The 21,799-nt window shown below is 41.9% G+C and overlaps 1 protein-coding gene across 1 annotated transcript in view; it reads right to left on the bottom strand.

Annotated features, from left to right (window-relative positions):
* Positions 1-10,379: 10,379 nt before the first annotated feature.
* Arhgap42 (Rho GTPase activating protein 42) overlaps positions 10,380-21,799 on the bottom strand; it is a 224,626-nt gene continuing 213,206 nt past the window's right edge. Inside the window, exons 19-24 of the mRNA XM_032909333.1 lie at positions 21,215-21,359; positions 19,524-19,907; positions 18,992-19,148; positions 16,981-17,043; positions 11,167-11,246; positions 10,380-10,697 (exon numbers count right to left, since the gene is read on the bottom strand). Coding sequence (XP_032765224.1) covers positions 10,609-10,697; positions 11,167-11,246; positions 16,981-17,043; positions 18,992-19,148; positions 19,524-19,907; positions 21,215-21,359 — 918 coding nt within the window. The 3' untranslated portion in view covers positions 10,380-10,608. The remainder of the gene's footprint in view (positions 10,698-11,166; positions 11,247-16,980; positions 17,044-18,991; positions 19,149-19,523; positions 19,908-21,214; positions 21,360-21,799) is intronic.

The raw sequence follows: 21,799 nt of genomic DNA, 5'->3' as shown, positions 1-21,799 counted from the left end.
TCACGTGCCAGGTGCATACAAGTCACTCCAAACTTAGGTACAACTTCCCTACACATGAGACGATATCAAGATTCTCCCTTCAGGTGCAGTTATTTCCCTAAAGCTCACAGAACAAGGCAAACGTTTATTTTCACCAGCTTCCCATAAAATAGAGCACCCAGATGAAGGTCTAGGTTCTGAAGTACATTGGGTGGGACTCAGAAGGATCCCAAGTTCAGGAAGGATGCTTTCCCACTGAGCAGAGTTTCATTATCCTCTCATCATGTGGGCTCACTAAGCAGAAGCTCTCAGAACAGGGTCCTTTGGGAGACTGTGTGGAAACTCCTCTGGGACACAGTACCCATTAATTCACACTCCAACTCTTCTCTCTCAAATTCCAGGAGGATAGGAGATAGGTTTAAAAGTTCTAATCCTCTATACATGGATTGGTCTCTTTGCAAATCAGTTATAAATATCCAGAAGGCAGTTTGACAGTATGACCATTAAGCAAGATAACAACAGCATGTTCTACCCAAAAACCTATGACTTTCTCAGCTTTGGGCTTTTTACCAGAAATATGGTGCCAGGCATGAGATTCCCTACTGCGCAGGCCTCCAATCCAGCCAGAAAGTGCCTCATTATCCCATAACAATCCTGCCACTCTTACACCAGTGGGCACTTGTTACCTGGCAGCTCAGTGCTGCAGCATGCAGGGTCCAAAACTGGGCAGACTCCACTGTGGCTTTACCATTCCAGCATCCTCGATCACACCTTCCAACACTATGAGTGCTAGCTAGGAGTTTCCCTCTAAAGTAAGAGTTCCAAAGAACTGAGTTTTACCTAGGACTTATGGTGGCGAACCATGGGCAATGACAATATCTTGTCTTGTTTTGGAAACCTGGGACCAATAACTCAGAAATCCCATGCCTGGCACTGGGATTTTAATTTCACAACCCATGTCTTCTAGGAAGAACACAGTCCACACATGCGAAATAATTTCTTTTCCTCAAATCCTATCCATTGGTTTTTCTAAAGGCTTTGCGGAGGCCCTTAGTTTGGGTTAATCCACCCACTATGCTCTGCTTTGCCATGTTTTTTTTCATAGTATATATTTTTTATTCTTTGGAAGTTCCATATATTCATATAATGTATATTGATATTGATACACCACTACCTACATCTCCTTTTCATGCTCGCGAGTAGCTCCCGCACGGCTTTCTGCCAGAGGAGGAGCTCCTGAGGGATCCTAAGTACAGTATTTGTTGCATTTGTTCCATACAACAAAATTTAGCATGTGGAAATTACCCACGTGACCAAGAAGCTATAAAGAAGTCATAAGAAATTAGCCCAAATCTCTACATTTAAGAGAAATAAGAACAGCATAATTAATGATGAAAGTCAAGGCTTAGCTAACTAACCAGCCATGATAGTTGCTTCTAAACAACCACAAGGAAATCCCTTCTTGTGAGAATAAGATTTTTGTCTTAGGATGCTCCAACCTCCCCTCCCCTCTTTCTTTCAAACTATGGCTGAAGCACTTACCTTTGCATGAATCCCCAACATTTTTTTGGAGACAGAGTCTCACTGGGTAGCCCAGGCTTGCCCCAATCCCTTGCTTATGTGGCAACTGATCCATCCTACACCCTCTGCCTCTCTCCACAGTACTGGGATTCCAGGGTATGCTATCCACAAAGGCCAGCTTGACCTCCAGCATTTGACAAACTTCCGCTCCTGAACAGACCATCTCCCATGCATTCAGTTATGTGAAAAAGCAGTCCTGAGGGAAGGCAGGCACCTGGCACCCCTGCACTTTCCAGATGGAAAAATGAGGGAGGTTCCAGTAGCCTTTACATCCAACAAAGGAAACATGGCCCCAGTCTGTCTCCTGGTCCATTCCCCTAAAACCAAATCTACCTTTGCCTTCTGAGTTAGACCTGTTTCTTCCCTCTTAGAGCAGATCAGTTTGGAAATGACTTACTGGGACACTAGCTTACTGTGGAAATATAGCCACTGCTATATCCCCAAACTTATTAGCAGAACAGGAAGGTCTTAAGCAAGTGCAGACAATACTATTACCATCTACCAGGGCATGAAGGTTTGAGACCTGATGTGTGAAGCCCTCCTTCTTCCTCACTGTTCCCACACTCATTATGGATGTAGGAGAGTGTCGCCTGTGGCTCCAAGTGCTCCTGGAAACATGTCTGTTAAACACATACTGTGAAACGTCTTTCTTAGCCAAATCCCTAAGAAACAGAGCCACTCACTGGTCTGGTTCTCTCATGATCAGCACAGGCATTAGCAGCAGTGTTCATAAAGAACTAGGAGGGAAGGCTGCTTCACACGCAATGTCCTCAACATTTGACAACATACTGGTTCTAAGTGGCTGTGAGGTCTCTTTACGGTTCTCCTGAAAATTCTTCATCTGACCATAGGCTGCTCCTAAATGTCCTCACCTTTCTCTCTTATTCCCACTTGCCCTCAAGTCTACCTTTCCTAGCCCCCAAATCTCCCTTTGCCTTCTGTCTATGAACTCTCCTTCTGTACCTGAAGCAGAGATGTCCTTCAGAAAGTGGGTGTCTAAAACTAGGCACTGAGAGGTCATTTATCCTGTAGACTATACTACAGCAGACTGCTGAAGCTGTGGGCTATTTGCCTCAGTGTGTAACGATAAATGATAGCCTCCTATCATTATGCATAGATGTTCTTAGTATAAGGAAAACACTCACAATTGTGCTATGCCTTTGGATTTATTATTTTAACCACTGAACACAGAGGCAAGCACAAGCAGAATAGAGATCTAAAATACATCATACAGGTGAGTTGTACCTCACAAACACAGACTCTACTGGACCAGAGTTCCAGCTCTTTCTAAAACAGGTGACATTAAGTAGTTTTTGCCCTTGTGGTACCTGGTGTGGAATGACTTAATAGGTTGATAGGGAAGCAAGGCATATTTTGTTTGTTTGTTTTGTTTTGTTTTGTTTTTCAGACTGGAATTAAAATAAACACTGCTGCAGTATTTAGCCAAATAATGTTTTTTCCTCACAAAACAATCAGATTGTAGCTAGCCACTCTAGGTTGTGTGTTGACTTGTCCTAGAATTTTTCTTGCATTAATTTTAGGGTCACAAGCAGGGTGTTCTGCCTTAAGTCTCTCATCTGTTTTCTAGGTATGATGAGGTAAAGGAGACTCACGGGAGGAAAAGGGTAGCCCTTCCTACAAGGAAAACACATTGTCCTGGAGACATGCCATTTGCATTTACTTGAGTCCCATTTACTTGAGTCCCATTGGTTGGAAAAGTATCCAGAAACCCTTATATTGCACTGGAAGGCCGGAAAGGTGGCTTTCAAACAGACCTACAGAAGTTCTAGGATTAATTAAAGAAAAGAGTGCCCAGACAGTAAATAGATAACTCATATGGAGTTCTTGCCTATGCTCATTGGATGTGGGTACATGGAACTCCGGCTGGTGGATTGAAAACATGTAATGGTCAGATGTAAGCCAGGCATGATTACAATGGGTAATCAGTGAAGGGTGCCATGGAAAATCAAGGAGACAAGACTTGGGATCTGCTCCTCAATCCAGCACATATTTGAGCTATAAACACACTCTGCAGCAGGGCACAGCTTCCCATCATATGTGGCATCATATGTGTTCATCATTAACTCCTCAAGGTAAGCAGTCAAGCGTGTATCTTTCCAAGTCCCACTCAAGGCAGAGCAGCACCTGGGATGATGCACGTGCAACCTCTGCTGGTCACTACTGCTGCCAACATGACGACATTGTAAGAACCCCAGTGAAACAGTTGGCTTAAAAATTCGATTACATATAATAGAGAACAGTTCCAAACAAATACATAAAACATCCAACTTTCTCCTTCGTGTATCAAACCAATGGACCACTTGAGCCCAAGGATACAAAATACAAGTGTTATGAGGTTGGGGGGGGTGACTTTATTATAAGGGTCTCAAGCACAAACTCTGTAAATGATGACATCATGTCACAATGTCAAAAGTTGGTAAATGCCATTCTCCTCCATGGAATTGTCCAAAGATCCACAGTCCTACTTTGTTGCTTCGCCAATCTGAACTGTATGTACTGTTAGGACACAAACTTGATCCTTGTCTCAGCAGCAAGATGGAGGAATGAGGTCTCCTGCCCTTAAGAGCTAGCAAGGAAGTTGTATGTATATTTCCCCATCAGTCTGGTCATAAAACCAAGAGGCTAGTGAATGTAAACTTTATTTTCAGCTTTTGTATCTTCTACTAAGAACTGAAGCTTCCGTTTGAGAAGAAAAAGAAGAGACCGTAGGAGCACCAGTCACTACATTATGCAGTCAGAGAGAAAAGATTGATAAAATTATTCTAAATAAGCTTTTGCGTTTATTATGATGTGTGTATATATGGTGTGTATATGTGTGTATAGGTGTGTGTGCTCATGTGAGTTCATGCATGCATGGGCATTTGTGCACACACATGCAAGGTTTGGCTGTGTGAGTGCAGATATACATGCGGTATGCAAGAGTTGTCAAAGGCAACCTATGATGGTCCTTCGATCCTTGCCTTCATCCCTGTTTCAGACAAGTTCTCTCCGTTGTTCACCATTACATGCACAAAGCTGGGTCCCATAAACTTCTGGTGATTCTCTTGTCTTTTCCTCCCATGTCACAGGAGCACTGGGACGACTGCACACAGCTTTATGCACCTCCTAGGAATTTTGACTGAGGGTGTAATATTTGCATGGGCATCTCTCCATCCCCAAGCCTGAGCTTAATGAAATCTAGGGCTCTGGCCCTACGATGAAACCACTTTTAACTTCTATTACTCCATAACAGCCATGCTGAATTTTGTTGGCTTACTACAATAATTTATTATGCAATGTGACTTTGCCAGAAACTTGAGACAACTTGGCTGAGCAGATTTACAAATAAGCTGACTGGGGCATCTCACTCAGATGAGTTCATTAAGCTGATCCCTGAGCTGAACTAAAGGGTCTAAGAACGTCATTGCTCTAACACTTAGCTGCCCCTCTACAAGACACTGATACTGGCGCCTGAACTCTGGAAGATCATACATAGCACTCTAAAACAGCCAGCCAGCCATACAGGAATACTTCCTCCATAGTAGACTGGTGAATGCTTATGATGATGTGGTATATTGAAAAAAATCAGGTACAGGCTGTTATAGTTACACGGCCCATTTCTAATCTCTCCTCAGATAAGTGAATTATTAAGATCATAAGAAATATTCTCCTAACCTCTCTTTCTAGTTTATTAGGAGAACATCACCAAGTGTTCATGATTCCCCACATAACTAAATCCCAAATTAATGGTTTTCTGAGCTGACTGAAAATTTTGGTTTTCCTTAACATGAAGTCCAGACAACTACTCTCCAGTGGAGTAAAAGACTAAGTTAGAATGTGTTTATATGTAGCTTGTTTTTAAAGGCATTTGAGACACAAGTATAAATGTACAGCAAAGTTATTGTGCCCACTTAGATCAGGAATAACATGAGTGCAGATAAATACAGAAACACGACAAAACAAGCAAAGAATCAGCGTGATAGATTTTTGACTATAATTTTTCACCATACTTATTACTTAATTCTTCATTTAATGGCTGCAAAGGAGCTCCTGGTTTGGCACCTAAATATCTGACTTTTACATAGACAATAGTACCTCAAACTTGAACACTACGTAAATGGACTACAAATAAAGACACAGGTATCTTCCCTGTTAGACTCCCTATTTATAATGGTGTGTGTGGTATTGTATGTTTTAAGCATGGAGTATGAACATGTGGTGCTCCCAGATCCAGCAAAGTACATGCCCTTTACCTCAAAAGGTAGGTGGGAGAGGACTATGGCACACAGAACCTTCACCATGTTGTGACATAGAGAGCAGTGCAGTCTTCATCAGAGGTAAGTAGATTCAGCCATGGCTTCCATATCAACTATGGAAGAGCACAGATTATGGGAGGCACCAAGGAGAGATGGCCAATGGTGGGAACACCGCCATCTAACTGAGGTGTTCTGGGATGCTCAGCTACAACTCCCTCCCACACTTCACTGCCTCAAGTAGACCTCCTCATGAACATTCTGAACCATGAAAAATGCTTCTTGCCTGTTGGGCTTATTCAGTAAACACAAAGACTTGACTTCTTCTTATAACCCTAAGAGATCCCTACCCACAAGCATGGCCTGTCTGTCATACAAGGAATGACATCATACCCTTCTGGGCCCATGACAACATACCCTCATCTACAGGGGGAGTTTATTGATTGTGCAAATACTGATCAGTTTCCTGCCAAGTGTCTTCCAGTGAATATTGTCAACATTCCTACAGTGGTTTCTTAAAAAGATGGATGTAGCAATCTTATCATTCTTTTTGAAGTATCACTCAGTGCTTAAAGTGCTGTGTCATTCATAAGCCTGTTTTTCCAAAGGTATTACTACTCAAAGCAGGATGGACAAACAAGTCAAGTGTGGTCAGGAAGTTGATAAATGCCTGTTATTAACTGAAAAAGACAGGTTGACTGGGGTCAGACTATTTGGAAATGCTAATCTCATTTTTTAAAAGCGTTTTTATTTTAGAAAGCAAGAGAAAACAAAGGAAGTGAAATTAGACCCTCATTGGAAAATCTACAGTCAAGAGGGAGTAATTTCCCTCTTGTAATTTCGTAGGTAGAGGTCAAACCTCTGCTTTTGTCTCTACTGAGAGATGATTTTCAAAGTCTCACACAGTGACATGAGGTCATGATAAGAAGAAATGCATTGTGAATTCAAAAGACAAAGTCTGTTCCTAAGGTGAAGTGCTTCTGGTATTAGTTAATAAACTAATCATATTGAACTCTGGCTGCTAAGGCACCATTAGCACAAACATGCTACACAGGAAAGAATCGTGGTCCACAAACCCTAAAATTTATTTTGAGCACTTGCGTGGTTCTACAACTGAAAAATTACAGTTTGTGAAACTTGCCTCTGTATATATTAAACATATTGTTTGAAATGACTTTTAAGCTATGTATAGCAAATATGAACAGAAATTATTTTCCTGATTTGAGCTGGGTTCCATGCCTGCAATCAATGCATATTTTAGAATATCTGTTAGAACATAAGGTGTCTTATTTATACACAGTATTCCACAATCGAAAAGACTCAGGCTTTTCTCAATAAGGCATGCTCAGGCAGCACTATCAGACAATGTTCTGAATTATTAGGACAACTTTTCTAATTAGCCTCTGTGTAAGAGAAGGATTTGAGGTGGGAAGAGAAGTTAGCAGCAGGATATCTTCACAGAAGCAGAGAGAGATTTCATGTATTCTCGACATAGCATGTGTTCTAAAGGCAGTCACTGTATGGATCGGTAACTACTGAGGAGAAAATGGAGGAAGTCTTATGTATTTTTATTGTCACTACTTGGGATCTCAGTAGTTGGGGATTAGCAGAAATATAAAGTAATACTTGTTCTCTCTTTCACCCACTATCCCTGACAAAGTCTGACAGCAAAAGGGCTATTGGTGAATATTTCAGTCCTGCCTGTAACACAATAAACCATACCAGTAAGCAAGAGACAATGCTTCTTCACACTGCACAGACACTGAAGAGATTGAAAGATTCTTTTACTTTTCAGAAACAATACATTAGGAAAATCGTTCAGTTGAATGACTAACTTGTATGAACCAAATGGAGTAGAATGGCAGCACAGGCCAAGAGTCGAATATACCAGTGTTTCAAACCCAAGGATACTCGTACAGAACACCCAAGAGAATTACATCAGTCCCCAATGCTTTCCTCACATCCATCACACTATAGGCCTTTATTTGGGTGCATACTGTAGCATTCAGAGTGTGGGTATGACAGTTCTAACACATCTCACTGTCCCTGAGCAGGTCAGGTTCTTCATGACGTCGATAGTCTCACAGTTTGGAGCAGGACTCTTTCCATCACCAGCAATGTTCTCCTGCCCTGCACACCTTCCTTCCGGGCACTCCAGAGCACACATCTTCATCTCTGCAGTGCTCTTGCATGCCTCATCTGCAGGATACTTACTTCAGGGGAAAGCGCCCTTAACCTTTCTCCCATATATCCTCATGGTTTCCTCACATATGCAATCAACACAAAGAAAGAACTCTAAAAGCGCAAGTGCAACATGAACCAGCATGTTTGTGTCTTGTTTCAGGGAAGGAGCCTCAAACACATACTGACAGAGTAGATCTCACCAGCAGAAAGGAGAGCTGTGTTTCATAACCTAGTCCTACAAAGCTCACAATTGGGAGGCAGGAATGTTAGGGTCTACATTAAAATAAAATGAAAAGTTGGGATTTCTCTGTGCAGCAGCAGTGGAGAAAGATATTGGATACTTACTGCCAAGTTGGTCTTGGAGAGCAAACCAGCTTCCCTGCAGGGATGCTGATCTAACAGGTTGCAAGGGGTTGATGACAAAGGGCTTCAACAGAAAGCCCTGCAGAGAGGCAACTGGTGCATTACAAAGGCTACCTTCAGTCCCAGAAAACGGTGACCAGAGGCAGCAATGCCATTTGTATACTAAAAGCCACCAGATACCCACCTTGACCAAAGGGTTTAACAATACCTCACTGCAGTGTACAGAGACTAGAATCCAGAGGAAAGAAAGAGAAAGAGCCAAGATTTCATTGATTTCCTCTCAGGTCAAATCTTTGTGAGATGCTTTGCACTCACGGCCTTCAGTTCACTGGTGTTATTTTTGGATACATCTGTCTGTCAACTGTTACTCTCTACTTGTTAATTCTAATCCATATCTTAACTTATTTAAAAGCATAAATGCACTGAGGCATAGCGCTGTGTGAATACTCTGCTTATTTTCTCTAGAAATGCTGATGTAATGCAGAATAAAACAAGACTATAGCCTATACCACGCAACAATAGCTTCGTACCTCTTTAGACACCTGCGTGTCTATGAAGTAGAGAAAAGGTTGAAGAAGTCAGTTAGATAGCAAGGCCACACGGGCGCATGCTCTGGGCAGACAACCTTTCAGACTGTGGAGAAGAAGTGCTTTTTGTCATTGTATATACTCATTGGAATTATTGAAATAGGTTATGATAGAAGGAGTGGCTGATATACAACCCTTAGTTTGTAACCTCATATGGAAGAGTAAATACCTCTCTGCTGTATGAGGTCTATAATTCAGTGGAATTCATAGGAAAGGCTATGGCTGAATGCCATCCTAGAAAACCTTGTAAATTCCATTCCTGTTAACAATGATGGCTTGCTCTCAAACTCTGTGGTCGGGGGCTGGAGTTATGGCTCAGCAGTTAGGACCATTAGTAACTCAGTTCCCTCAGTAATTCTAATTCAAGGCTATTAGCCTCTCTTTTTTGACCTTCATGGGTAAAAGGCATACATGTAGTACACATACACACATGTGGACAAAACATTCATATAAATAAATAAATCTTTTTTTAAGAAAGCACACTTTGTGGTCTAAGAATCGAGTAGGTGTTCATTTCCTGTTTCCAGTAAAAAAAGGTTTAGAAGGCACAGTTTCTCAATTAAGAGTTGCAAACAATGTCTTTATCGTTTGTACAACAGCATCTGAGGCCAAAACTTCCCCATCTTTAAAACCAGAGGCCTTAGCATTTCCAGTGGGCTGGCTGCATGCTATACCACACCTTTACATTGGCCCACAATGGCCATTGCAATGTCACCATACTGACAGGAAGCAAAAGATGTGCACATGTGATTTATTAACACGTGTGTTTTAATGGAAAATTTTATAAAAGTCCCAAGATCAGTTTACATGACGTCTAAAGGAAGGATGGCTCATCTGGGCTTCACAAGTCACATCTAGCCTGCAACAAAAATATACCCTACAGGCTTTACAGACGTGTTTCTCCGACTTGTGCCTGGAACCAGAGAAACCATCTACTGTTCTGGATGGACTGCTTATGGTGGAATCAGTGTTTGACTTACACTCGGCTTACTTTACAGACTTCATATACATTATTGCTTTCAAATACTATCATCTTAGAAAACAAATAAAATATAGTTATGATAAAATAAGGACTGATTTTCTTGAAATGTTTAGGACCAGCAAAACAATCACATATAAAAACAGTATATTAAAAAAACAAAAATAATAAATGAACAATTTAAATTACAATTTTAAAGTAATGATTTCAAGGTTCCCCAGAGACTATCAGGCAATAAGGAACAGATTTTAACATGGGCAGAGCAGATTTCTGACTTCCAAATTTGGGGTATGCAGGATTGGGTTTGGTATCTAGGATTCTGCAACTGCTAGCAAGCAGACTCTGTCACAAATCACTTCTTATCTGAGAGAGGGAGAGGAGAGAGGGAGAGAGGGAGAGAGAGAGAGAGAGAGAGAGAGAGAGAGAGAGAGAGAGAGAGGAAGAGACAGAGAGAGAGAAGCATATCTTAAAAGTAAGAAAACAGCAAAAAGAATAGCTATGATGCAAATATTTGTGTTTCTCTTTCCATCAAGTAGGAGCTACATAGTCTGCTGGTGAAAAACTTGAGACACATAGATGTTTCTTTTAGTGGCTGGTCCCCCATATCTGTGTCAGATAAAATTATAGCACTGATTATGTGTTACCATGGATACCATGAAGATACTGCCATCCACTAATACTATTAGAGGAAGACAACGTAGTTTTCAGGGACTAGTCCTGTTCTGCCTTCATAAGTCGCCTTTAGCCACCCCGGCTCCACTGATGGATGTACTGGTCAAAAAAGAAGCAAATAAATGTTACTCCAAATAATAATGCAGCTTCAAATAATTACTGCAAACTAAACAGTCAGCTAAGGATCTATGTACTCATGTTATTACTGCCCTTACATAGTTGGAAGGCTCTCTGTACTCCCACAATCAATTAGATAAACTATATTTGTCTAAAATAGCCCGTTCTATATGTTTTTGTAAATATAATATACTTTCCAGGCTAGCCCTGACAGACTCATTATGTATGTCTGGCTGTCCTCAAGCTAGTGGTCCTCTTGCCAGATTCAGGAGTGTATTACCATGTCTTGTGAGGAAAGGTTCCTATGATGGAGGCTGGGATCTAGAAAGATGTGTTCCCTGAGAAAGATCTGAGAACCGGGGTGTGGGATGGACTCTGAACCCTCTCTAACTGTGCTACGGTTCCCTTATGCTCTCCTAGAGTCAGGGCAGTAATTGACAGAGATACTCACCATTGGAAAAGATCGCCCCCTGGGGAAAGGACAGCTCGTGGCTGTGCTCTGCTTTGCAGGAGTACATGGCTTTGGCTTGGCTGGAAGATCAAGGAAGTTCATAAAAACAACATTAAATTCAAATGTAGCTACAACTACTTTTTAAAACTAATTAACTAACTTATGTCCTTATGTCCTTGCCCTCCCTTCCTTCTCACCCTCCCTCCTTTTCACTTGATCCCCCCAGTCCCTCTGTCTCCTCAGAAAAGAGGAGGGCATCCTTGATATGCAACCTGACATATCAAGTTGATAAAACTACTCTTAAGTAATGTTAATAATACTTAGACTGTAACCTAAAGATGAGTACTGATGGGTCCACATCAATGCATTCTTCACAAACTGTGTGACTCTATTGTGAGCAGATCACACCCTGTATATCACTGACACATTGGAAATTCTGCTTCTGTTTCTACACAGCATATCCTAAGGAGGCAAAAGAACTGGCAGCCAATAGCATAAGCTGGTTTTAAATATACTGTGATCTGGCTGGGCAGTGGCGGTGCACACCTTTATTCCCAGCACCCGGGAGCCTAGGCAGGCAGATCTCCATGAGGTTGAGGCTAGCCTGGTCTACAGAGCAAGTTCTTCAAAAGCCAGAGCTACAAAGAAAGACTTAGTCTTAAAGAACAATGACAACAAATATATGCTGTGATTTGTTAGAAAGCTCCTGAGAATGCTGCTTTGTCGTTGTTTTGTTATTTGCTTTTGTTGTGGTTTTGTTTTTTATTCCACTTTAATTTTCAAGTTATCTTATACCTAAAAGATATGGTAAATACGTTGAGTAATTGTGATATTTGAAGAATAAGAGTGGAGGTTGTTGATGAACCTCATTGTCTGGGTGATGATGGACGCCATTGGATGCTTTGCAACCCAGAAAGGTATTTATATCACTCTTAAAAGGAACAACGACAAACCCCTACACAGCCAGCACCAAACTCTGGGCAGCCAGAGCCTCTGTTTTAAGAGCAGCCAGAATCTGGGACTTTCATATGAAATCTGATTTACAAACACCACAGACAACACTAGAGCTCCATCAACCAATGCTGGCCAGGGAGGAAGTTAAGAGACAAGTCCCCTTTCCTCTGCCACATTCAATTACATCCCGAAAGACCTGCCACACCCCTGACTCCACCCACCATGTCTTTTACAAGGAGACCAAGACATGGTCATTTCTGTCTTTATTGACTTGATGGCTTCCCTGGCACCCTACAAACTCTGAGCTTCCTTTTCTGTTACCTGCTCTCCTATTATCTAGAGAGCAAGCAGAGGACATAACTATGAGGCACTACATATGATGGCTCAAAAGTTTGAGTGAAGGTCCACTTGACCCTGAGAGTGAAGTGTGGTTCACAGTGTTGATGAAGAGAACCTAGACATCTCTGGTGAAGCCTATTCAAAGCTGATTTCAGCTTTAGACTGTACAGAAAATTATTACAAATGCACAGCCTGTTTACTAAACATATAAGTGGTCTTTATCTTAGGACAGCCCTCTGACTTCACTAACAGCTTACTTTGCTAATACTCATGGGTTATCTTTGTAACTATAGTTCTGGCCAACTTTCATATCTGTAGGCTCCTCCCAAAACACACATTCAACCAACCACACGTAAGTATTCAGGAAAAATATGCATCTGTCTTGAACACATACAGATCTTTTTCTTGTAAGCATTTCCTAATCAACATGGATATAATATCTATATACAAAGCATGTATACAGTAGGTATCTAAAATATTCTAGTGATGGCTATATCAAGGCAAATGCCATACACTGCCTATGAGAGGCCAAACAGCCGTGGATTTTGTGCATTGGAGGAAAGTTCTCAGAACCAATCTTTTTATGGAAAGAGAGAGAGGCTTGCTGTTCAGTGTTTACTTAACAAGACTACTTAGCACTTTATAATAGAAAGGCTCCATCTAGTGGAACAATTCCATTATTGTTTTTGTTTTTGATTTTGATTTTTTTTCTTTTCTTTTATTGGATATTTTCCTTACTTACATTTCAAATATCATCCCCTTTCCTGGGTTTCCCCTCTGGAAAATCCCAATCCCATATGACCAACCCCTACCTCTATGAGGGACATGACTAGACAAGGCTGACCACTCTCTCCCTACCTATTCAATATAATACTCGAAGTCCTAGCCAGAGCAATCAGACAACAAAAGGAGGTCAAAGGGATACATATTGGAAAGGAAGAAGTCAAATATATCACTATTTGCAGATGACATGATAGTATACTTAAGTCACCTCAAAAATTCCACTAGAGAACTACTTAACCTGATAAACAACTTCAGCAAAGTGGCTGGATATAAAATTAGCTCAAACAAATCAGTAGCCTTCCTCTACTCAAAGGATAAACAGGCTAAGAAAGAAATTAGGGAAATGACACCCTTCATAATATTCCCAAATAACATAAAATAACTTGGTGTGAGTCTAACCAAGCAAGTGAAGGATCTGTATGACAAAAACTTCTAGTCTCTGAAAAAGAAAATTGAAGATCTCAGAAGATGGAAAGACCTCCCATGCTCATGGATTGGCAGGTTTAATATAGTAAAAATGGTCATCTTGCTGAAAGCAATCTACAGATTCAATGCAATCCCATCAAATTTCCCACTCAATTCTTCATACAGTTAGAAAGAGCAATTTTCAAATTCATTTGGAATAACAGGAAAAGCAGGATAGCAAAACCTATTTTCAACAATAAAAGAACTTCTGGGGGAATCACCGTCCCTGACTCCAAGTTGTATTACAGAGCAATAGTGATTTAAAAAAAAAAACTGTATGGTATTGGTACAGAGATAGGCAGGTAGATCAGTGGTATAGACCCAGAAATAAACCCACACACCTATGGTCACTTGATCTTTGACAAAGGAGCTAAAACTATCCAGTGGGGAAAAAAGACAGTATTTTCAACATATGCTGCTGGTTCAACTGGAGATCAACATGTAGAAGAATGCAAATTGACCCATTCTTATCCCCACTGTACAAAACCTTAAGTCCAAGTGGATCAAGGACCTCAACATAAAACCAGATACACTCAAACTAATACAAAAAAAGTGGGGAAGAACCTCGAACACATAGGCACTGGGGGAATTTTCCTGAATGGCTTATGCTCTAAAACCAGGAATTGACAAATGGGATCTTATAAAACTGCAAAGCTTCTGAATGGCAAAGGACACTGTCATTAGGACAATAAGGCAACCAATAGATTGGGAAAAGGTCTTTACTAATCCTACATCTGATTGAGGGATAATATCCAATATATACAAAGAAATCAAGAAAGACTCCAGAGTATCACATAACCCTATTAAAAAGGTACAGAGAGCTAAACAAAGAATTCTCAACTAATGAATATCAAATGGCCACGAAAGAACCTAAAGTAATGTTCAATATCCTTAGTCATCAGGGAAATGCAAATCAAAGCAACCTTAAGATTCCATTATTGGGAATATCCTAGTAAGAGCACCAGTGGAAGGAAGCCCTGGGTCCTGCTAAGACTGAACCCCAGTGAACTAGACTGTCGGGGGGGGCGGCAATGGGGAGGGTGGGAGGAACACCATAAGGAAGGGGGGAGGGAAGGGATGTTTGCCCGGAAACCGGGAAAGAATAACACTCGAAATGTACATAAGAAATACTCAAGTTAATAAAAAAAAAAAAAAAAAAAAGATTCCATTATTGGTTCTTAACCTTCCTAGTGATGTTTCTAACACTGTGTTGACCCCCAGCCATAAAATTATTTTGTTGCTACTTCATCACTGCAATTTTGCTACTTTTATGAATCATAATGTGAATATCGGATATGCAGACTATCTGATATGTGAAAGGGGTTGCAACCCACTGGTTGAGAACCTCTGCAGGCCAGACAGTCAGAAGAACAAGGTTAAGTCTCTACGCAGAGGCCAGAAAGCAACAACAGTATCAAAGAAATGCAAATGAGGTTTGTTGTGGCATGGCATGGCGGCTCCGGACCCTGTGCCTTCTCAGGAAGGAAGCCGGTGATGTGATACTTAGTCTGGTATTTGTGAGTGCTGTGGCGTGGGTTCATGCAGTGCAGCAATTATCCTACTGAAATAGCAGTGTGATTCCACTCAGGATTTCAAAACAGACAAACCCAAAACCAACATGCAAACTGTATTTCAGACTTTGGCCAAGACGGTCATTGTCATCCCTAATAACTAGCATGTGCCTATAACCTTCCAGGCAGAAAGTACCCTAAGGGGAATACTTGTGTTCCCTTTTGTTGTCAGACTATTGAAACAATGGGGTTCCAAGGAATTGGAATTCCTCCAGGCAACTCATACTGGACAATGGAAAAAAGGGAAGCCTGGTATCCCCAGAGGGGCTCTTCTCCTGGGAGAGAATTTACATAGTTTTGACACCTTAGTAGAACACCCTGAAAGAGAGAGATGATGGGGCCAGCCCACTCCTTGACTAGGACTGCTTTGTTTATACATGTCTCTTGCCCGCTCTTTAAACACAGATCTTTTGTTGCACCCCAAAAAGGGACTTGGAGGATGTTACCAGGCCTCTTTTTTGTTCCTCTCTTGAATGTATTCATATTCAGTAACTCTCATCTGTCTGCTTTTCTCCATTTCCTGTCTCTAATTAGCCTACCGAGGGCAGGTGGGCAGGCCTGGCTCATTTTATTAATGCTCTGTGGAATGACTTGCATGAGCCTGAGCTTTGACCCTAGCAGTGAGGATAACATCATAGGATTGTGTGTACTGAACGGAGGCTTGCTGGGAAGTTCACACACTTGTAAAATTGACAAACAGCAATCATCAGCATGAGTATAATCAAAAATTAACACCAAGAACCTTTGGTTGAGAAGCTACCAGAAGACAGACATATAAATCACATACATACACATACACATACATGTATAGCAACTACCCAGTTGTGGAAACTCAGAAATGCTCCAGGACATCTGAAAGAATGAGGAGGGGAGGCAGGTTCGTTTGACAAGCAAGCTCATTTTTATGCTTCTATGGAGTACCTCTTCTAAAGAGAACATTTTGGTGAACTGGCCAGTTTCATGCAATTCCATTATTCAAATTAAAACCGAAGTCCTCTGCAGATTAGAGGAGTTTGGAAAGACAGAGGAAACTGGAACTTGAGACAGAAGCAGCAAGGAGCAGACCCACAAGACTGGAAATGGAGCTAGAAAAACAGACTCCTTGGCTAGTTAGCTCTGCAGTACGTGATGTATTATGCATTATTTTCTGGAAGATTCTTTCAGAGCACCAATACCTTTTAAAAGTCAAGCGTATATTTTTGACATTGATCCCCAAAATTTCACTATACATGTACTAAGAGACAAGTTACAGCCACTTCCAATCTTAGAAAATTTGTTTGCAATCCTTCTTTTGGATGAGAGTGCAGGGCCTCATGTATCCCAGGCTGGCCTGAAACTTGTCATATGGCCTAGGATGATCTTCAACTTGGCCTCCTGTGAGCTAGGACTCTAGGTGTGCACTTCCACAGAGTTTATGGTGGACTATGGATCAAACCAGGGCTTCATGTGCCAGGCAAGCACTCCACCAACTGGGTTACAGTCCAGGTAGAAGTCTTTCCCAAGCATTTCATCAGAAAGGTATCATGGTGACAACCTGATACAATGCTGTTTGCTGACATACTCTTCCTGGTAAGGGCTTAGTATTTCATTATCTGAAAAACTGAGGTCTTGCCTGTCATCACAAATTGTGTTGTATCAGCAAAATGCAGTGCCCCCGCCACTATTTTATTTAGTTAATGTGTTAATGCTTTTGAGAACATACCGTCCAGAAGAAACTGGCTTGAGCGACCCAGCATTTTCAAATAATTGAGCCTTTGCTGCCACTCTGAAAAACAATTTTAAATGTATTGAGTAATATTTCGAGAATTACAATATTTTCATAGTTTTAAATGAAGTCAATCAGAAAAACAAGACATTTTGTTCAGTGGGATACTCAGGACTACTGTGGAAACAAAAGAAAAACAGAAACTGCCATCCAAGGCGGAAGCACAGTAGAACTGCTTCCTGCTTTGATGTGAAAGAGCTCAGTCTGTGGCTCACAGAGCCTGAGACTGCAATGGACCTACAGTTTGCTCCCTGGGCTCTCACGGTCCTCGTCCTTTTTATCACTGAAAACAAAGGTTGCAGCAGAGAGAACATTCCCTCCCACTAGGCTCCCAGCAGGAAGCATGTTGTTGGCTCTGTGCTTCCACAAAAAAGAGTCACAGTTGACATGACAGGAGGAGCTGTTACTCTGACTGCAGAGGGGCATTTTTTCCTGTGTTTGTAAGGTGGACATTTGCTATAAAGCAGAAGGATAAAGGAAAACCTCTGAAAATACGTTCAGTAAACGAACGTGCTGGCTTGCATCTCGCTTAGCCACGGAGTGCGTGTTGGAGAGTGGGGAGGGCAAGGTGGAGTTCCGGCTACAGAACTGGCTACAGAACAAGCAGAGCAAGTGCAGTTAAAGCATCCTTGATAAATTCACACACAAAAATTAAAACTCCATAAATGAGGCTTTAAATTTGTCTTTAAATAACCTTTTTAATCCTTCTAATTAAGTCATTAAATTATTATTATTATTTAAATAACTTTTTGCATGCACGGAGAGGTCACAGGACAACTTTTAGGAGCTAGTTCCTTCCACCATGCATGCCTTGGAATGGAATTCAAGTCCTACGGTTTGCTGGCAAGACCCTTTATCCACTGAACCATCTCACTAGTCCCAACCTTTAATTAGTATTCCTCATAGAACTGTAACAGATAATTCTGAGGACCACTCCTCATCTTACTCAGAAGACAACCCCCAAAATCCCAGAAGGTTTTCTGTCTTCTAAAAGATAAAGTATATATTCTCTTATCTCCACTGACTAACCACCTAAATTTTAATTTCTTTTAAGAGCTTTAAATGAACACCAAGCAAACAGACTTGCAAACAGATTCATCTAGCTGGACTTATGGAGATGGGCAGGGGAGGTTGGACACATTCTGTAGCTAAAGACACAGAAAATCAATTATGTGCAGAACAATTTATGAGCCCATTCCTATGGAGATGAGCTCGGCCAGTAAAATGCTTTACTAAACCTTCAGCCCTTCTAGGACATATGAGTACTGTGTAGGGAACCTGATGGTCAGAGAACCCAGGGCACTTAAACATTTAGACATCTGTTCTGGTCTCTGACGAGGCCTTCGCTCATACTGCCACTCTTGATGGCAATGAGACTGTAGACCTTCAGAGGAGACCACACATGGGAAGACATCTGGTAAGGACTCACAGACACCGGAAATGCTCAGCAACTGCCAAGAACATGGAAGCAGAGGAAGAAGAGCTTCCTGGTTGGATGTTAATAAATTCTTTCTTCAGGTTGCCATTCATCCCTCCTCACCCTTTTTTGCTCCCATTTATGTGCTATGTTCTACAAGCTTTACTTTCTGGGGACTGTGTTGATGAGAAGTGCCCTCATCCTATTGCCTTCATGACCCTAGTTGTCTCTAACCTTGTGGAGGTAGAAAACCCTCACGTGTGGGAATATATATATGTATATATTCCTACATTAAGTCATGACTCTGAATGTAGACTAGCTTTTGAAGCAATAACCCATGAGATTAGTGATACCTTAACCCTACAGTAACTTTTACATTACTTATTGAAGTGAACAGAGTCTTACAGAAGTTAACGATACAGGCTTTATAGATGAGCCATTCAACTACAGAACTCCCAGATTCTTTTAGTACAGGCTCAACCCCTCTGCACCATTAGAAGGCACAGTGAATACAAACTCATTCTAACTCACACTGAGCCAGGTCGCTGGTAGCCATTGCTGGAGGCGGTGTCTAGCCTTAATCTCCGGCACATTTTTGGAGGCAGCTCTGGGTTTGGTGTGGCTTTGGGTGACTCTTTGGAGCCTATAGAAGTTAAGCTTTGAATGGATCCACTGTAGCTCTTGTTTCCTACAAAGAAAGCATAAGAAAACAGGCACGGTGCTATTAGCCAAAATAATAGCAAAAACACCGCACAGCACATCACAAAAGGCAGCATTTTCCTCCAAGAAACAAGAAGGTACAGAATGTTCTTTGGGTACAGCGGTCCATCACTTAGGGAGATCAAAATCTATAGCAATTACAAGACATCAACCAATCCACAAAGATGGAAAGATTCAGGGGGGAAAATGTCACAGTGCTGAGAAGTTTGAAAACCCAAGCTCAAGAACAAAGCAAGAAAGCTCGGGTGGTTTCCCCATTAACCTTGTCCCTGATTAGTCACCCTGAACGGACTAGCCAGCAACGCGGACTCTGCCTTCCAGCATGGGCTCCTGGCTTCCTCACCTTCTGCTGCAGAGATGGATCTGAGAGAGGAGGAAGCAGAGGATCTTTTCAGTCCTGAGAGCCCATAGGGCCCTTTCTTGACTAGGTCTATGGGGGGAGAGACGTCCCCCGGGCTGGTGACCGAGGCCACACTCTGGCAATCTGACTCCACGTCTGTTTTGGTTGCATCTTCTCGAGAACTTGATTCTGGACTAGTTGTCCAGAGACCCAGACTTTTCTGTCCATTGGAAGATGATGGGGCTGCGATCCAGGGAATCCCACCTGACTTCTCCCTGGGCTGGCAGGAAGTAGACTTTGTGGTGCTGTTTTGTTCAGAGGAGTGGGAGGAGAGTGACTCTATGCTGCCCATGGGTGTGCTGTCTGGGCTGCTGCTGTAGGAGTCACCTGAGGAGGAGAAAAAAGGGTCAGTGGCTATGGTCATTAACACAGCACCTACTACCTTGTGCAATATGTTCATCGCGCCTTTCATGACCATCCGACCCCACAGGCATGGTGAGCCTTTACCTGGTGTGGTAGATTATTCCTCAGGACTAAAGAAAGGCTTTAACGTCTGCCTCTGATGGTGGTAAATGTGACAGACCATGCATCCTCCAGGATGATTTTTTTATGCATATCTATGAACTAACTGCCTCTATGAACGAATGTGGATCTTTGAAACAGTTTTGAACTCACTGGAAGTTGAACAAAAATTGCCTGTGACAGAAGACTCAGAAGTAAGAGAAATAGGCTCCCTCCATCATATTGTATATTTTTAAAAAGAATCAATGGAAAAGGCTCATTTCTATTAGAAGGCCTATTTTTGCCTTCTTTTATTTTGCTGATCAAAGATGGCTCTGATTTACAAGGTACCAGGTCTCTGTCATTCAAAGGTGCCACTGAATTTCACCAGCAAATTGCGAGCTGCTCCCAGCTTTAGAAGGAAAGATTTTTTTTTTTCATTTTCCTACTATGAATATAATAACACAAGAGACTGGCTGTTGGACTAGGGCGTGACTCAAGGGTAGAATGTTTGTCTAGTCTGCCATTTAACTAGGTTTATTTTTGAATGTTCCTAAAAGTATCAAAAGTCATAGAAATTACACTAAATCTTGCAAATACACCTAAATCAAAGTTTACTAGACAATTTTCTATTAAATATGGACCACAGGGGAACACTGGGGGCCTGGTGGAAAGGACATCAAAAATGAGAATCACCATAGTTTAACGTTTGTCATCGGGTCAAGCAATGGCCACCCTGCCTGGAGGCTTGGTTCAGAATAAGAAGTCTGTGATTTCCGTGTGCTGTTGGTTTGCTTTATTTCCTAATGCTCTCTGGGACAGTCTGACATCCAAGAGCGGATTCTTTAAGAACATAATGTGAAAGAAAGCTGGAAAAGTGTCTTTTCAGTCCAACATCCGCTAGCTTCTCATCTGCTACTCTGACAACAGGACAAAACCTGCCACAAGTAGCACCCAGTGTCCTTAATCACAGCCACAGAAAAGAGAGCAGTGAACAAACTACTTTTTCCCTTTGTAGCAATAATGAATTTGCTTGCCCAAGGAACCTTACCATGATGCTGACAGGGACTGTCTCAGCACTAAAAGAGGGGTGCTAGGGAAAAAAGTACCCACAAGGGCATCTATTTATAGTCAGTGAAGTCAGGATAATCAGAACAATGAGGGGAGCCACTTCCCACAATAGGCATACTTACTATCAGGCTCTGCCAGGCACGGTGTGTACCTCCCTCTGGGCTTCCTAGAACCTGTGGACAGGCAGATGGCACGCGTCCTTCGGGATCCAGATCGAGACTGAGGCTGAGGAAGAGGAATGTTTGGGTCTGGGGCAGTATGAAAAATCTACAGAGGAGAAAAATGGACGGTTGTCAAGAAAGAGTGAAACTGCCCTGTGCATCCACACCGTAGAAACTCTATTGGCTATAAAAGGCATCCTAACGGTGCAGGAGAAGCCTGATTCAAAACTCTTGTTTTCCTTTGTATCTAATGAATAACACCTCTGGGTTTTCGTCTTTGCTGTTCTCCATAGCTTATGGTGAAAGTGAGATCTGACATCTTTAGGGAGCCTATCGCATGAGCGAATGTCTACGTCAAGAACCTCTGCCTTTTCGTAAGGCACTGCTGTTTCATCTCAGCAAAGTATAACCTGGGACAAGCTTGGTTCTGTGTGCCTTCTGGTGGAGGAGCTCCTTGAAGTGCTCTGAGATGCTGAGGGTTCTGGCTGTAAGGAGGTGGGGCTAGCCGTCAGAAATAGGGTAATCAGCCCTTCAAATTTCTTCATC

This window comes from Rattus rattus, chromosome 8 (genome assembly GCF_011064425.1).
Source record: "Rattus rattus isolate New Zealand chromosome 8, Rrattus_CSIRO_v1, whole genome shotgun sequence".
Lineage (NCBI taxonomy): Eukaryota > Metazoa > Chordata > Mammalia > Rodentia > Muridae > Rattus > Rattus rattus.
This window is presented reverse-complemented; position numbering and strand designations above follow the sequence as displayed.